This window comes from Salarias fasciatus (assembly GCF_902148845.1).
Source record: "Salarias fasciatus chromosome 7 unlocalized genomic scaffold, fSalaFa1.1 super_scaffold_4, whole genome shotgun sequence".
Lineage (NCBI taxonomy): Eukaryota > Metazoa > Chordata > Actinopteri > Blenniiformes > Blenniidae > Salarias > Salarias fasciatus.
This window is the reverse complement of record NW_021941229.1, coordinates 2,552,158-2,568,466: the sequence shown is the minus strand read 5'-3', so window position 1 is coordinate 2,568,466 and position 16,309 is coordinate 2,552,158. Positions and strand designations below refer to the sequence as shown.

Below are 16,309 nucleotides of genomic sequence, written 5' to 3'. Positions count from 1 at the left end.
AAGATCACATCTCCATATTCTATCTTTTGAGTCATTCAGTTACTAAAATGTCTGGTGTATATTTGGATTTGCTGAACTGTTTTGAGTCCATTGTAATGATTTTGAGACCGTTGCAACTGTTTGAATTCGGGCCAACCACTTTTGAGTTGATTGTAATTCTATGAGTCCATGGTAAATGCTTTAAGTCAGTTGTTGCTGAATGTTCAGGAAACGACATAAAAAAATTATGTGATGATTTTGCCAGAGAACAGGGGTGGGAGTAAAACAAGTATTTCTTCTTCCCACTCCTTTTCAGGTATCATTCAGGAAGTTTCGATTATAAATGTGTCAATTTTGTGTTAAATTGTATTGATATGGCCTGAAATAAATAAGAATAAGAATAAGACCTGTTGCAGCGGTTTCATCCTGACAGGAGCCTCACATTCCTTTGTTAAATGACACGGGTGGTGATTTTACCTCTTCATCACTTTTTTTTTATGCAACAAAACAAAGCATTCATCTGCCAGCAGCTCATAAAAAAACCCTGCAAATGAGCAGAGAACATATGCAAACAGCTTGGCAATTTCTCACAGAGGCTGCAGCAAAGAGGGGAATAAACAAGCGTTTTCGGTGCGCAATATTTACTGTAAAACTCCTTGAGGGACTGCTTCATGTCAGTGATTAAAGAGACTTATGACTGTGCTGAAAGCTGTACCCTGAGACAAGAGTAGAATCTAGTCAAGGCCATTACATTAAGGATTAATATCCTCAATATTTGCTTGCAGCCAGGTCTTGACAAGTTATTCCCTGGATGTCAAGGCCTGTCTCTTAAAATTAGCCCATGGGGCCCCTTGGTAGGTGGCTCTGCCATCACATTAGCTTAATCCCCTCCGATGTGTCTGCCCCGCTATCAGTTTTGGGATGTGAGGATGGAAGCGGAGCAATGGAAGGAAAGAAAGCGCTGCCTTCCAACCTGATTACCCTCGCCATCCAGGACCGCCTTATTACAGCTACATTCGATAACAAGCAGGGATTCATCCAAGTGCTGATGCAGATGGGCTTGACAAACTGGCTCGTATTTGAGGAAAAGTGAAAACGACATCTGTGTTGTTGGTGTTGTTGTTTTTTTCTTTCACCCCGAGTCGCAGCCAAAAGGACGATGAATGTCAGCGGTGCAGTTCGGAGAGGGAGAGTAGACCGACCGAGTGTGGCACCGGTGGTAGAAAATCAATTCAGTAAAACTCTGACATGTTGATGAGAATGAAGGGATGTAAAAAGGCTCTGACCGAGTCTGTGTCATTACAGCTCAGGATCAGAGGGGATCCAGGGATTTTTAGAACAACTCAGCCGTTTCTCCCTCAGACCGGGGCCGGCCAGGGTCGAAGCAAAGAGTAGCACATACTCACAATTCTTTTCCAGCTGACTCCTTATTTTTCTCATGAGAAAAGGCCTGATTATTTCTCGTCAGAGTACGTGTGACCTTCATGAAACAGTTGCTGTCTGTTGGTCTTCGGAAGAACAAACCTTGTGACAGTCGGAGCGTTATCAAAATGTAACCATCAGTCATGTCAGCACAACAGTATAACTTTCCGGGCAGAGATCGGTGCCATTTTCTGCTCCAGAGTCTGATGCTCTCAGATCTCACGGACGTGGTCCAGGACTCCTGCTTATCTTTTATTGCGAGCATTCAGGTTATCTCCCTGTCAGATCAACTATCCACTGAATTAAAGATCTTGTGCAGAGACTTGAAACTTTTGAGCATTCTTCTTCACTTTTTTGCTCCAGTCTCAACAACACACACACTGAAACACACACACACACTGAAACACACACTGAAACACACAGGAGCCTGTCGGGGGAAGTAGATCCAGGAGGTTGTAGGATGTTCAGGAGATCTGTGTGAAGCCCCAGAAGAGAACGATGGACGGGAGACGGTTGGTTCTGGAGCTGCTGGGCGTCGCTGCTCTTTTTGCTGCAGGTCAGTTCTCCGTTCTTCTCAACACATCTTCTGTATCCGATCCTCATTTTTTGTGTTTTAATGCAGTCAGACTGAGCCGAGAGGCAGGTTTCAGTGTTTTGACACACAGAACATCCAGTAGGGAGGATTCAGGAGCTGTGGACACAAACTTCCACATGAAACCTTTAAAGTTCACAAGTAATTAATAAAATGGCAAAGAAAGAGTTTAAAAAGGAGAAATTCAGACGGAAGTGTTGCTGAAATTCTCCTAGAAGTTCCTTTGAATGGTTGTTGTTGTTACTGAAGAAACAAATTTACATTTTTTAACTTTTATTATTTTACCAGAAGAACACAATGAAGCTGTTAGAAATACTGTGCGCTGTATCGACTAATAATCATTTCTGTGAACATTTTAAAGCGGATTAGCTCTCACTGGGTAGAAGAAGAGCTTAGCAACAGATGATGGTTTGAATTTATAACAAACTAGTCAAAGCAGCCCAGATTATTGTGTTTGTAGTGAAAAGAACAGAGCAGAATTAATTCTGATTATTACGTTATTTATCACATGAAGGAAGAGTTGGATTACTTTTAAACCACATTTCTTCTCCCTTTCATGACCTGCTTTCAGTCACTTTATTACAAATTAATGAATTCACTTCCATCGCTGAAACAAACTCACCATTAATCTAATCCCCAGTCCCCTGCAGCAGAACAGATCAGCAACTCACCTGAAGTCAGTTTTCTGACCGTGACTCAGTGTTTGACACCCAGTAGCTTTGATCTGTGACCGAATCAATCAGTGTGTCAATCATGTGACCCGCAGGAGCTGTTGAGGTCAAACATTCACTCCTGTGTGTGTGTGTGTGTGTGTGTGTGTGTGTGTGTGTGTGTGTGTGTGTGTGTGTGTGTTGCTGTGCTCACACCCATCATCCTGGGACTTTTATGAAAGACACTTGAGCCAGATGATTCAGCAGCTTTGTGAATTTACACACCTGTTGTGCTGATGAGCCACATAAAGTAATCAGAGTATTCTGTTCATCAAAACAACTCAAGAATGTGAAATACCGGTATTTGTTCTATAAATGTCTGAATATTTTGAATATTCCGTCTCTTCGCCATTTAAATCATTCCTCTGTTAGTTTCTGACTGAAATGTGGCGTTAAATGACTGATTTTAGAGCTTTGAAGCCAGACTCTCTGTGACAGCTGCTGTGTGAGACGTGACGGTGCTGAGTGCAGAGAATGACCCCCGGTTGTAATGTTTTGGCCGGCCGGCCGCCCCAGGCCTGGGCTGTGATCAGGGCTGGAGGGAGTACGAGGGCAGCTGCTACTTCTTCTCCACCGAGCCCAAGACGTGGAAGGAGGCCAACGCCTACTGCCTCCACCGCAGGAGCAACCTGATGAGCATCCAGGACGTCAACGAGAGGGTCCGGCACACACACACACACACACACACACACAAACACACACACACACACACACACACACACACACACCACACACACACACACACACACACACACACACACACACACACACACACACACACACACACACACACACACACACACACACACACTCACACACACACGCACAGTCTCGTATTTCTATCCTTGTGGGGACCGTCCATTGACTCCCATTCATGTCTAGCCCCGAACCCTGACCCTTACCCTAACCCTAACCCACACCACAACAAAGCCTAACCCTAAAGAAATGTTTTTGCACTTTTACTTTTTTCAGTAACAACAACATGGTCAAGAAAACACTGTTTCTCCTACTTAGGACCGGAAAAAGGTGCCCACAAGGCACGTCGTTCCACGTTTTGCTATCCTTGTGGGGACATTTGGCCCCAACAAGGATAGAAATACGAGAACGCGCACACACACACACACACACACACACACACACACACACACACACACACACACACACACACACACACCTCCAGGTTCAAACCATTTCCCTTCTCATTTTCCACATCCTTGCGTGTGTTTGTGTGTTTGTGTGTAGTTGTGGCTCCGGACGCAGATCAACAGTGAGATCTACTGGATCGGCCTGAACGACCAGGCAGTGGAGGGAGTGTATGAGTGGAGCGACGGGACCACCTTCATACCGTACTTCTCGTACGTACAGCATGCACTTTAAACACCTCATCACCTTTAGAACCTTTTTACATTTGGTCTCCATCCTGAGGATGAACCAAGAACATCAAAACCTGAACCCTTCATCAAGCCACACTTCAGAACCTGAACCTGTCAGCTGCCTGCTGGGACCAGGTTCTGTGCTTCAGTCCTTCAGTTGCCCTTTCTCTAGAGAACCAGTTTTCTTCCTCCCACTCCATAAGTTGTCTTCCTCCCACTCCTTTTCGAGCTTTATGTATTCATGAGTAACATATAAATGGTATTGTTTACTTCTGTAAATTGACTTTTGTTCGAAAAATGTTATTTTGCAACAGCTCGAAATAAATCAAATCAAATCAAATCAAACCACAGCACTTTGGTGTTCTCTGCTGAGAACCTAAACCTCCATGACCAGGACCATTTTTCCACCACATTTACTGCTTCATGCATCTTCACCACGTGTTTAATGTTCCTCCCTCTTCTCCACAGAGCGACATCGTCAGCATAAAGCCATTTCCCAACACCTCCTTTAACTAGTGAGAACACCTCACTGATCATTCCAGAGAACAGTACAGGGCTAATGACACTCCCCTGAGGATCTCCATCCAACTGACCCCCAAAACACAACCAAGGTTTTGTGTTTTCACTTGAAAATGTTGAAAATCATTCTGACCATGTCTTCAGTCTGGAAACTTTCTGTTGGTATCGATTAGCCGTGTGTCCAAAAGTTTTAAACAACACCAGAAAGGGCTTCATTTGTCATTGGTCAACAAGAGAAAAGAGGATTAGGTAAATCTCCAGATTTCAAGAGAAAGTTTTCAAAGACTGTGAGGAACAGTGACTCAGAGCTGCCACCCGGTGGCCAGAGGGGTTTTGTCTTCCTCTGAATCTCGGGCTCACTGTGGAGTTGTGGTTTCAGGTACTGGATGCAGGGACAGCCTGATAACTACGGCGATGAACCCGGGGAGGACTGCGTTCAGGTGGTGGGATATAACTTCGGACAGTGGAACGACGAACACTGCAACGTCTCCAGGAAATTCATCTGCAAGCACGCCAACCGTGAGTCAGCAAGCCGACATGTGACGGGGGTCGAAGCGTCAAGCCATCAGTCATGAGGTCAGAGGTCGATCTGGAAGACGGAGTCAAAGGTGATAAGACTGGAAACCTTTGTTTCTCCCTCAGCGAACCCGGTACCGAAGTGTGACTTGGCCAGCGGGTGGATGCAGCACAACTCCAACTGCTACAAGCTGAACTCGGACACCAGGAAGAGCTGGACTGCAGCGCGGGCGGACTGCGTGCTGGACGGAGGGGACCTGGTGTCCATCGCCTCAGAGGCAGAGAACCAGTATGTGATGGCGATGATGGGCGAAGGACACATCGACCTCTGGATCGGGCTCTCCACCCTGGTGAGAGGAGCCTCCCACGGCAGCCCCGAGTCCTTCCACGCCGGTGTTGACTTTAGAGGTTGTCAATTTGTCTTTCTGCAGAAATGCACCAAGATTTCCTGCCAGGTCGAAGCCGGGAACTCGGACCTGTCCTGGTCGGACAGTCAGCCGGTGTCGTACACCCACTGGGCCCAGGGACAGCCTCAGATGTGAGAGGAGACGAGGACGGATGAGCACGGGCCAGATGTTATGAAACGAGTCTCACAGAAACGCCGTCTCTCCTCAGTGACGCTCAGGTTGGCTCGTGCGCCGCCATCGTCAAAGACGCGTCGGATTCCTTCGGAAACTGGACGTCACATCAGTGCAGATTTGAGCGTCCCTACATGTGCAAACGACCGCTGAGCAGTGAGTTTCCTCCCAGGCCCGGTTCACTTTTAACAGCGGCGCTTTAAACAGTTCACACTCAGTTTGACCTCTGTGACCTCTGTGACCTTCACTCAGCCATCTGCCCGGACGGCTGGCAGAGCTTCTCTGGAAGCTGCTACTGGATGGTCAGCAACAGAAACATGATGACCACCTGGCCCGAGGCCTTCACCAAGTGCTCCGATCTGGGCGCTCACCTGCTGATCATCAACAGGTGAGGCGGAGCTCCGCCCATCAGGACGGGCGCACACATCCGCTACAGCTGAACCACACATCTTGCAGTCCTTGCTGCCGCGAAAACAAACCGCAGTGGCGAGGTCGAAATCACAATCAGTTGCCGTGCGATCAAAGTTCCAATTGCGAAACGTGCATTACTTAAAGAACCAGCAGCACCACCTGGTGGACCAACACGAAGACGACAGGGTTTTCAGCGTTTCTGCTCTTTCTGTGGAAACTGACATCGTTTTTCAAAAGGTTGCTGTCTAAATGCAAGATTATTCTAAAACAAAAACACTAAAACACTGTGTTAATTTGAAACGTTGTGGTGTAAACAGGTCAAAGGTTTTAACTGAAACCCGGTTTGTGTTTCTGTTCTTCACCTGAAGTCAAGAGGAGCAGTTCTACATCAACAGTTACCTTCCACACTTGAACTACAAGGACATTCCTGACATGTGGATCGGTCTCTCAGGTAGTCTACACACACACACACACACACACACACACACACACACACACACACACACACACACACACACACACACACACAGCAGTCTTTCCTCAGGCCGGTCATGGAAACTCCTGTAATCAGATAAGGACAAGGACGGGACGTTCCAGTGGGTGGACAAATCCAAGGTCACCTTTTCAAACTACGGACCCGGCTGGCCCAGGAACACGGCGAACTTCTGGGACTGCGGCCAGATCTTCACAGGTTGGACTGAGCTCGGCTTCTTCTGTGGTTTTCTCGGTCTTCCTCCCAGATCCCGGTCAGCTCGCGTCTCTGTTTCCATTCCAGGAAACTACGCTGGCAAATGGGAAACGACCAACTGCTTCAAGAAGCTGGGCTACATCTGCGAGATGACGGGCGGACAGAACCCCAAGCCCACCGCCGCTCCCGGTCAGTCCCGCCTCCGGGCCCGCGGGGGCGCCGCGTCACGGCGCCGCCATGTTTAATCCAGGCTTCCTCTTGGCCGCAGACTTCCACTGCGACAGCGGCTACCTGCTCTACGGGAACTTCTGCTACTTCTTCAAGATCGAGGACGTGAAGAACTGGGCCAACGCCGAGGCCGAGTGCGTGAAGGAGCAGGGCCACCTGGCCAGCTTCCACTCCGAGGAGGAGTTCTCCTTCCTGATCGGTGAGCGCTCAGCAGATCAGTGAACTCTTCTGTCTCCCAGACAGCTACAACAAACACAAACGGAAAGATCCGGATGGTGATCCGTTATGAAGCAGAGAGGCGTTGGTGGAGCATCAGGCCCTGCAGGTTCCACGTGTGGCCTCTAGGGGCTGCTGTTCCTTTGGAAAAGTTCATTTCAGTGGAATCGATTGATGTTTCCGTGTCAACGGACAAACAAAACACTGTTGGAGTTTTTCATTTTCCCTGGAATATGGAGCCTTAAGCAGTGGTTGATTTACTGGAAACATTCTTGAATGAGTGAATCTGTGGTGAGGTTTAAACTGTCACTTAAACCTCAACACCTGTTAAATATAACAGAATATATTCCTATCACATGAACATTTCTCTCTGTATCATTCAAACAGATTATTAAGAGAGTGCATAAAAAATGTAATGAATGAAAGGCATAAAAAAGGCCCAAGTTCTGTCAACATGTTGTTATTAGAGATTAATTAAATAAAATCCTTGAAGTATATGAAGATAAATACATTTAGTGTTTTCACAGGTTAAATTCTGAAGTTTGATTGTCTCCACTCACTGTGAATGTGATCTCTTTCCGCAAATCCTCATCCTGAAGCATTTTAAAGTCCTGTTCTGTTCTGTTCTATTCTGCTCTACCCTGTCCTGTCCTGTCCCGTCCTGTCCCGTCCCGTCCCGTCCCGTCCCGTCCCGTCCCGTCCCGTCCCGTCCCGTCCCGTCCCGTCCCGTCCCGTCCTGTCCTGTCCCGTCCTGCAGCTCACATGCCCGGGGAGGCCTGGGTGGGTTTGAATGATAGAACCACTGAGGGCCACTTCGTGTTCACTGACGGCACTCAGGCAGTAAGTAACACCGACACGATCTGTTTCATTACACCCTGGAAACCTTCATCACTGGTTTCTTTTTATTTTATTTTCTCTAAATCAGCAGAATTTCAGGAAACTTTAAAACAAACTGTGCACCAAGTTTGGATATTTTCCACATATTTGAGCCAAAGACATTTTTTTTTTAATTAAAAAGGTTAATATTAACAAAAAACATTAAAAAGCCTCAAATAGATAAACTTGAGTCTGAAATGATTTTCTCTCCTTATTCTCAACACTGTTCAGAGCCTGAAGCTGCAGAACGCTGATGTGTTAAAGAACCTCTGCAGACTTATCGAGCCATTTGTTCGTCTCATTTTCAGATATCTATGGTTATTTAGTTTCTTTTATTTTTTGTATTTTTGTAATATTGTTATTTTCATATAATGTTACTAAATGAATCTGTTTCTGTTAGCTGAGTAATCTGTGACTCATGCTGTTCATTGTTTTCTTAATGTGATTGATCGGTGATTGCTTTGTGATTGATTTTAATATTTGAAAAACCCCAAAACAAATGTTCTCTTCTGTTGTGTAAATATTTAGAGATTTGAAGGAGGTGAAATTGAAGAAATGGGTTTGTAGTTTTCTTCAGGACCTTTTTCTGAGGAAACGTTAAAGCTCCGGAGTTTCTGCACATCAGAAGTGGAATCATTGGACTGAACTGTGTGTGAAGAGCTGCTGCTGCTGCTGTGTGTTCAGGACTTCCTGCCCTGGGGCAAAGGTCAACCAGACATCTATGAGGATGAGGACTGCGTGCATGTGCAGGGAACCGGCCAACTGGATCCTGGAAAGCTCAACGACGACTCGTGCACGTCCAGGAAAGACTACATCTGCAAGAAAGGTGAGTGCCGAGCACGTCGGGGTCTGCCGCTGCTGCAGAGTCACTAATGAAGCCTCTGTTCCCCCCAGAGAAAGGCGCCGGGCCCCCGCCTCAGCCTCCCACATCAGGACCAGGTCAGAGCTCAGATCTCAGGGTCAGGGTCGGGTCGGGTCAGGGTGACTGACCGGCTGTGTTTCCTCCAGGGTGGAATGAGAAGTGTGGCTCGTGGATGTCGGACCCCTACAACGACTACTGCTACCTGTTCAACTACTACTCCATGAGGACCTGGGCCGAGGCCCGGGCCGACTGCGTCAACCAGGGGGGCGACCTGGTCAGCATCACCGACCCCTTCGAGCAGGCCTTCATCCAGGGTCAGCAGCCGCCCATCCACCCATCCTCCATCCTCCATCCTCCATCCTCCATCCACCATCCTCCATCCTCCATCCTCCATCCTCCATCCTCCATCCTCCATCCACCCATCCTCCATCCTCCATCCTCCATCCACCCATCCTCCATCCGGCCATCCTCTATCCTCCATCCTCCATCCTCCATCCTCCATCCTCCATCCTCCATCCGCCCATCCTCCATCCTCCATCCTCCATCCACCCATCCTCCATCCTCCATCCTCCATCCACCCATCGACCCATCCTCCATCCTCCATCACCCATCCTCCATCCACCCATCCTCCATCCTCCATCCACCCATCACCCATCCTCCATCGACCCATCCTCCATCCTCCATCCTCCATCACCCATCCTCCATCCACCCATCACCCATCCTCCATCCACCCATCCTCCATCGACCCATCCTCCATCCACCCATCCTCCATCCTCCATCCTCCATCCACCCATCCTCCATCCTCCATCCTCCATCCTCCATCCTCCATCCTCCATCCGCCCAGAAGATACACACAATTCTAATCATAATAATTTTCCTGTAAGATAATTAGAATTTGTGAAAAGAGGCTAAACGAAAATAAAATAAAGAGCTTGATGATAAATAATTGACTGGAGCAATCACAGCTTTACGGAGTGCAGTGATGGTTCTAAAAACTTTCATTCCCATAAATAATGAAAATCAGTCCTAAAGTTCTGGGATTTTTTTCAGTGGACACATGAAGAGATGGGTCCCACGGTGGTACAGTGTTTAGCGCTCTTGCCTCACAGCAAGAAGGTTCTGGGTTCAACTGCCGGCCGGGGCTCGGGGCCTTTCTGTGTGGAGTTTGCATGTTCTCCCCGTGTGTGTGTGGGTTCCCTCTAGGTACTCCAGCTTCCTCCCACGGTCCAAAAACATGCATGTCAGGTCAATTGATCACCCGAAATTGCTCCTAGTGTGAGTGTGAATGGCTGCTCGTCTATCTGTGTCAGCCCTGTGACACACTGGCGACCTGTCCAGGGTGTACCCCGCCCTCGCCTGCAGAAGCTGGAATCAGCTCCAGCGACCCTGAAAGGGAGAAGCGGTTCAGAAAATGGATGGATGGATGTGAAGAGGTGTTTTTCTGCTTTCTGCCACCAGGCGGAGCCAAATCAGCTCCAATCCAGCGGGTGTGTTTCGTTCTGCAGAATTAAAATAATGACGTTTTTAAACTCTGCTGCAGGTCATTCTTTTAAATTATCTCAAGACTTCTTCATATTTTTAATTGATTCATTCCAGACACGTCAAACTATATGGACTCATGCACACACACACGGACACGTGTACACACACAGCATGGTTACAGCAGCGTTACTTTTCACGTTGGTGTTTGGTGAAGCTGAAGAGGCGAAGTGGGGTCAGGTCCTCGGTTCACCTCTGGACTGAATCCAGATGTTGACGGTGTCCCACAGGTGTGATCCAGCAGAGCCCCACCGGGGTCTCCCTCTGGATGGGGGGCTTTCACTCCACCAACGAGGGCGGCTGGGAGTGGATCGACGGCTCTCCGTTCAGATACGTCCACTGGAACGCAGGTCAGTCGGAGAGGGGCCGGGGGTCCAGGGGGTCTAGGGGGTCTAGGGGGCCCACCAGGGGGTCTGAGATGAGCCAGTTCATCGGGGTCTACAGGGATGGGAGCTGGGACTGAGGTAAAACTAAACTGAACCCCCTTTAACGTCCAGGATTACAGCTGGAAGCAGAAGAGTCCTGCTTTCTGATCATTTCCACTAATTTTAAATTTCTCGGTCTCTTTCAACCAGTTTTCAGCCAAGTTTGACCTTTTCTTTGTGGTGACACGAGTCTCGGTCCACGGGCCTCATGTTTGACCCCCCTGACTCTCGGCTGTCCAGGTGATCCAGACAACTATGACGGTGAAGACTGCCTGTCCATACTGATCAACAACGGCTACTGGAACGACGACAAGTGCGAGCGCAACCGGGGCTACATCTGCAAGCGGAGAGGTGAGGAGAGCCGCCGCCCACTTCCTGCTTCCTGCTTCCTGCTTCCTGCGAGGACGAGCTGGAGTCCTGACGTCTGTTCTGTCCTGCAGGAAACACGCCCAAGCCGCCGCTGCCTCACGACGGTAACGACCACCGTCGGACACATCTGGCCGGGGGATGGAGGAGGAGGTATGAGTACGGACCGTGAAAGCGGGGCCTCACGATCCTTCGGACTTTTTGGGTTTTAAGCAGGAGGTGTCAGAAAAATTACCACAGGGATAACTGGCTTGTGGCGGCCAAGCGTTCGTTGCGACGTCGCTTTTTGATCCTTCGATGTCGGCCCTTCCTGTCATTGTGAAGCAGAATTCACCAGCCGAGTGCAGTCGATGTGTAACCAGCGCGGAGAGCGCAGGCAGCAGATACGCCTCCAGTGCGAACAGCCAAGCGCTGACGCGGAGACGCATGCGGCGCCTCCGCTACGCCTCCGCTACGCTTCCGCGTCCAGTGCGTTCCCGGCATAACTCTGTCTCCATTGAAACGGGAAAAATGAAACTTTTTGTGAGCCCCGGTCCTGCATGTTTGAGTTCTCTCCCTGCTTCAGCACACCTCGATCTGATGCTGAAGCTTGCTAAAAAGCCCAGGAATGAGTCCTCGTTGCAGTCAGGTGTGCTGCACCTGGGACAGACCTGAAGCCTGCAGGACTGCGGTCCAGGAGGACCAGAGTTGAAGCAGCTGTCTTAAAGATGTTCATGAACTTTTTCTGTGTTCTGTAATCTCACTCTGAACAGACATGATGGAGATTATAACGTGTCCTACACATTCGCAGACGGGGGTGAGTGGAGCTGCCTTCCTAATCCCACAGATTGGAGATGAAGTGAACAGCTGGTTATGACGGTGGTCTGCCTCTCTGTCACAGAGCTCAGGTGTCCTGGAAACGACTGGTACGAGTTTGGCGAGTTCTGCTACAAGCCGTTCAGCGAGAGGAAGACGTGGCACGGCGCCCGGCAGGCCTGCAGGGCCCAGGGGGCCGAGCTGGTGTCCGTGCTGTCCATGGCCGAGCAGAACTGGCTGGAGAGCTACCTCGACATGGGTGAGGACGCACTCAGGGACTCGGTCAGCACATCTGTGGTGTTTGGGTAGAAACGCTCTCACTTAGGACACTTTCAAAAAGGTAGTCTGAGCAACTGGTGTGCAGCATTTGCTGCCTGTAATTTGACACCTGCATCGCTCATGTTGCTGGTTAAACACACGTTGCACCTCGCTAACCGGTGTGTTTGTCCTGTGGTGCAGCCACCAGCGACATGTGGACGGGTCTCAATGACCTGGCGTTCTCGGGGCTGTTCATGTGGTCCGACGAGCACCTGACCACCTTCACGTACTGGGCTCCGGGCGAGCCCAACAACCACGAGGGCCTCCAGGACGGCTGCGTGGAGATGTCACACCAGGTGAGGGGCAGCCGACGACCACCACTCAGCCATTAAATCATACAGGAACTGTGAAGATATCACTTATTTCAACATCTGCGCCACGACAAAGAAAAGCTTCAAAGTGTTGTTTCCTTGTTGACTGATTCCAGACGGGCCGATGGAACGACGTGGCCTGCACTGAGCTCAACTCCTACATCTGCAAGCAGGCTAAAGCTCATTACCCCGTCCCGTCGGTGAGGCCCACAGTGTACGGCTGTCCTCAGGTGAGACCCGCGTCCCCCCACCACACACGGACATGGCGCTGTACCGGCACTGTGTGTTCAAACCCTCTGCCTGCGTCAGGGCTGGGACGCCTACGCCTACGCCTGCTACTGGATGGAGGAGACGGCCAGGAGCTGGACGGAGGCCAAGGCCTTCTGCATGGAGAAGGAGGGCTTCCTGGTGCATGTGGGAGACATGTGGGTACAGTTCAGACCGCATCATCTGACCTTACTCCGATATGGCCTCACCCTGACCCGAACCCCAGGGTGACTTTACGTCCGCCTCTCTTTCAAACTGCAGCTATGAGCAGGCTCACTTCACCGTGGCTCTGTCCTTGCGGACGGGTTTCTGGTGGATGGGCCTGCGCGCTCAGGGTGGCGGCGGTGGCGGCGGTGGCGGCGTGGACTACGTCTGGGACAACGGCTCGCCGGTCACCTTCACTCACTGGGACAGAGACCAGCCAGGTCCGGTGCCAGTTGCAGCTCCGCCGCGCAAGGAAACCTCCCCGCCCGACTCAACGGCGTCTTTCTGTCCTGTCTCCAGATAGCGGGGATGGTACCTGCGTTGCTATGACAGCCGGATCGGCCGGCGGCTTCTGGGACGACAGGCAGTGCTCCAAGAAGTTCGCCTTCATCTGCGAGAAGCCGCGACCGGACATCGGCCCGCCCACCGCCGGCCCGACTCCGCCTCCAGCGCAGGGCTGCGCAGCCGGTTGGACGGCGCTGCCACACTTCAGGAACTGCTACAAGGTGGGCCCAACCCCAGAACCCCAGAGTCTACATGTTGCCTTTTATCTTTAATGTCAGGATTAACACTTGTTCTTGGAACGGACCGCGGCCGATTCCCTGCAGCTCTTCCACAACGTGGACTGGTCCCAGAAGAAGAGCTGGGGCGCCGCTCGCAACGACTGCTTCTGCAGGGGGGGCGCTCTGGTCAGCATCCACAGCCAGGAGGAGGAGGAGTTCCTCTCTACCTACAGCAAAGGCACCAGCAAGTGGATTGGCCTCCAACACTACCCTACAGAAGGAGGTGGGTTTGATTCCCATGTGTTACTAATCACTCTGGAGCGACGGTCTCATAACATCCCCCTCCGGTTCCCAGGGTACTCCTGGAGCGATGGGACCCCGCTGTCCCACACCAACTGGGCTGACGGGGAGCCCAACAACCACGAGGGCCGCGAGGAGTGTGTGGAGATGGTGAGCAGCCCCAGCGGGACGTACTCCTGGTGGAACGACCTGAACTGTGACGCCCATCAGGACTGGATCTGCAAGATCGTGAAGGGGAAGGAGCCTGTCGAGCCCCGGGTGGCCCCCACCCCTCTCCCAGGTACCGCCGCTTTGCTCTTCACCTCCAGGAGGAAAGGGTCCAACAGAGCCAGACGCACCTGCTCAGGCAAACAGGTTCCTCTCCAGCTCCACAGCAGCTCTGTTTCTCTGCTGCTGTCAGATTTCCAGGATATCTCATCATTGGTTGGTTTGGTTCCAGTTCTCTTTCAGAACTCTTTCAGATAAAACCTCTTCTTTGGTAGTGTTAATCACATCTACTGAATGTTCACGTACATTCAGTGTACATTTCGGTCAAGACAATAAAACATGACGCACTGATTCCATCCTGCCACGCTCACCCTGGATGTTTCCCAGTCACTTCAGACGTTCTGCAGGACCACAGTGTCCCAGTGTCAGTCGGGTTCAAACCAGTCCATCCCTCCGTCTCCAAGGAGCAGAAATGTCTTCCCCTCTGGCCCATAGTCCACTCCACTTCCTGCCACTGGAGCTGCAGTTCTCCTTCAATATGCCATTACACTCACTGTTCCGCAGAAGGATGAACCAAAATCTACATCCTCTTCTGAGAGCACTTTCTTTGCAAGAGAGCCTGTAATTTCATTTCCTTCTATTCCTGAAAAACTGGGGATCCACAAAAACATATGTGGCATCCTAATCTGTCAACTCAAACATCTTGAAATCTCCCAGATTAAATCTGGACATACTCTTGATCTCCCTTCTTTTAAAGCCTCCAGAGCAGCAACAGAGTAATACAATAGAGAGCATGCAACAGTTTTTTGAGGCACATTCTCCTTTATCCATTTCAGAGCCCATAAATTAGCAAGTAGCTCAGTGGAAAAAACTGACAGACTATCTAAGAACAGACACTCTGTTTTAACCCACCGGTGGCCACATACACCCCGAGCCCAGGTCTTCCACAATCTGGGTCCTCAGAGCCATCAGTAAACATTAATTTAAATTCATTTAACATTTATTTACTGCATCCCTAGAAACACTCCTCTCCCTTTCTAACAACTGGAGATGAACCAGGAAGAAGCCAGAGGGGAACAGGAGACAAAAGTTCTTCCTCACTCTGCCTTGATTGAAACACATCACTTTTGCTATCTGCTTAATCTGATGAAAGGAAGAGGTCTACTCAGTGATCCAGACTTCTGAGGTCCTCAGGAAGAGGTCTACTCAGTGATCCAGACCTATGAGGTCCTCAGGAAGAGGTTTACTCTGTGCCTCAGAGTCAGGAGAAACCAGGTGAAGCAGCATTCAGTTCCTCACCTGAACAGACTTCCTGCTGTCACACTCTCTTCTTTCAAATCAGGACTGAAATTAAACCACTATAATTAACTCAGTCTTTCCATTAAACTATAGATTTTACCTTGTTTCATCACCTTTGTCTTAGATAGTAGTGTTCTGATGAAATCTGAATCCCGTTTAAGCGCTGGAGTGCGGTTCGAACCCCGGCTGGAGGAAGTACAACGGCATCTGCTACTACTACAACGACACGGACATGGTGGACTTCCACACGGCTGTGCTGCGCTGCTACGCCGAGAAGGCTCTGCTGGTGTCCATCCTCAACCAGCACGAGCAGGCCTACGTCAACAGGATGGTGAGGCGCCGCCGGGCCCCGGAGGGGTTCCCCCGCAGGGGCTCCGCTGACCCGGTGTTCTCCTGCCCCTCCAGGTCGGCACCGGGAAGGTCTCCGCAGCCTGGATCGGACTGAGGAAGTTTGGCGTGGCCAGCGGACAGTACCTGTACGTCAGCCTCATGGAGGGAAGCAGCACAAACACAGAGGAAACCACTAACTCATGTGAAAGCAGCACACCTTACTGAAAAGCAACACTTTAATAGCTTTACTTTCAATTGTTTCTTTCAAGTGAAGGGGACAGAAAGTAAAAAAAAAGTGGATTTTAATCCCTTGATTAAATAAAAAAAGACTGAAATGACGTCTGCACTGCAGCGCCATTTAACCTGCTGACTGGAACGATAGCAACTTCCAGACTATAGAGCATCTTCCTGTACTAACATCCAGATTAACTACTGACTTTCTTCCTCAGCTGGGTGGACAACTCGCCGGTCTCCT

At 50.0% G+C, this 16,309-nt stretch overlaps 1 protein-coding gene across 1 annotated transcript; it reads left to right on the top strand.

Annotated features, from left to right (window-relative positions):
* The first annotated feature begins 820 nt into the window (after nucleotides 1-820).
* Nucleotides 821-16,059, top strand: LOC115383383 (macrophage mannose receptor 1-like). Its single transcript, XM_030085564.1, has 28 exons — nucleotides 821-833; nucleotides 3,220-3,362; nucleotides 3,946-4,058; nucleotides 4,975-5,114; nucleotides 5,238-5,461; nucleotides 5,543-5,649; nucleotides 5,727-5,845; nucleotides 5,942-6,077; nucleotides 6,469-6,551; nucleotides 6,672-6,791; nucleotides 6,876-6,977; nucleotides 7,057-7,215; nucleotides 7,990-8,072; nucleotides 8,793-8,934; nucleotides 9,117-9,284; nucleotides 10,740-10,859; nucleotides 11,175-11,285; nucleotides 11,375-11,407; nucleotides 12,181-12,354; nucleotides 12,555-12,709; nucleotides 12,841-12,954; nucleotides 13,034-13,149; nucleotides 13,253-13,416; nucleotides 13,496-13,701; nucleotides 13,804-13,981; nucleotides 14,054-14,278; nucleotides 15,666-15,835; nucleotides 15,910-16,059. Exons 1-28 carry the CDS (start codon nucleotides 821-823, stop codon nucleotides 16,057-16,059), a joined length of 3,768 nt encoding a protein of 1,255 aa, XP_029941424.1.
* Nucleotides 16,060-16,309: the final 250 nt, after the last annotated feature.

Excerpts from the sequence above, each read along its gene's own strand:
- LOC115383383 (XM_030085564.1), top strand. Across the intron at positions 6,978-7,056 it reads CAAGCCCACCGCCGCTCCCG|ACTTCCACTGCGACAGCGGC; the intron begins GTCAGTCCCGCC and ends TCTTGGCCGCAG. Across the intron at positions 13,150-13,252 it reads CTGGTGCATGTGGGAGACAT|CTATGAGCAGGCTCACTTCA; the intron begins GTGGGTACAGTT and ends TTCAAACTGCAG.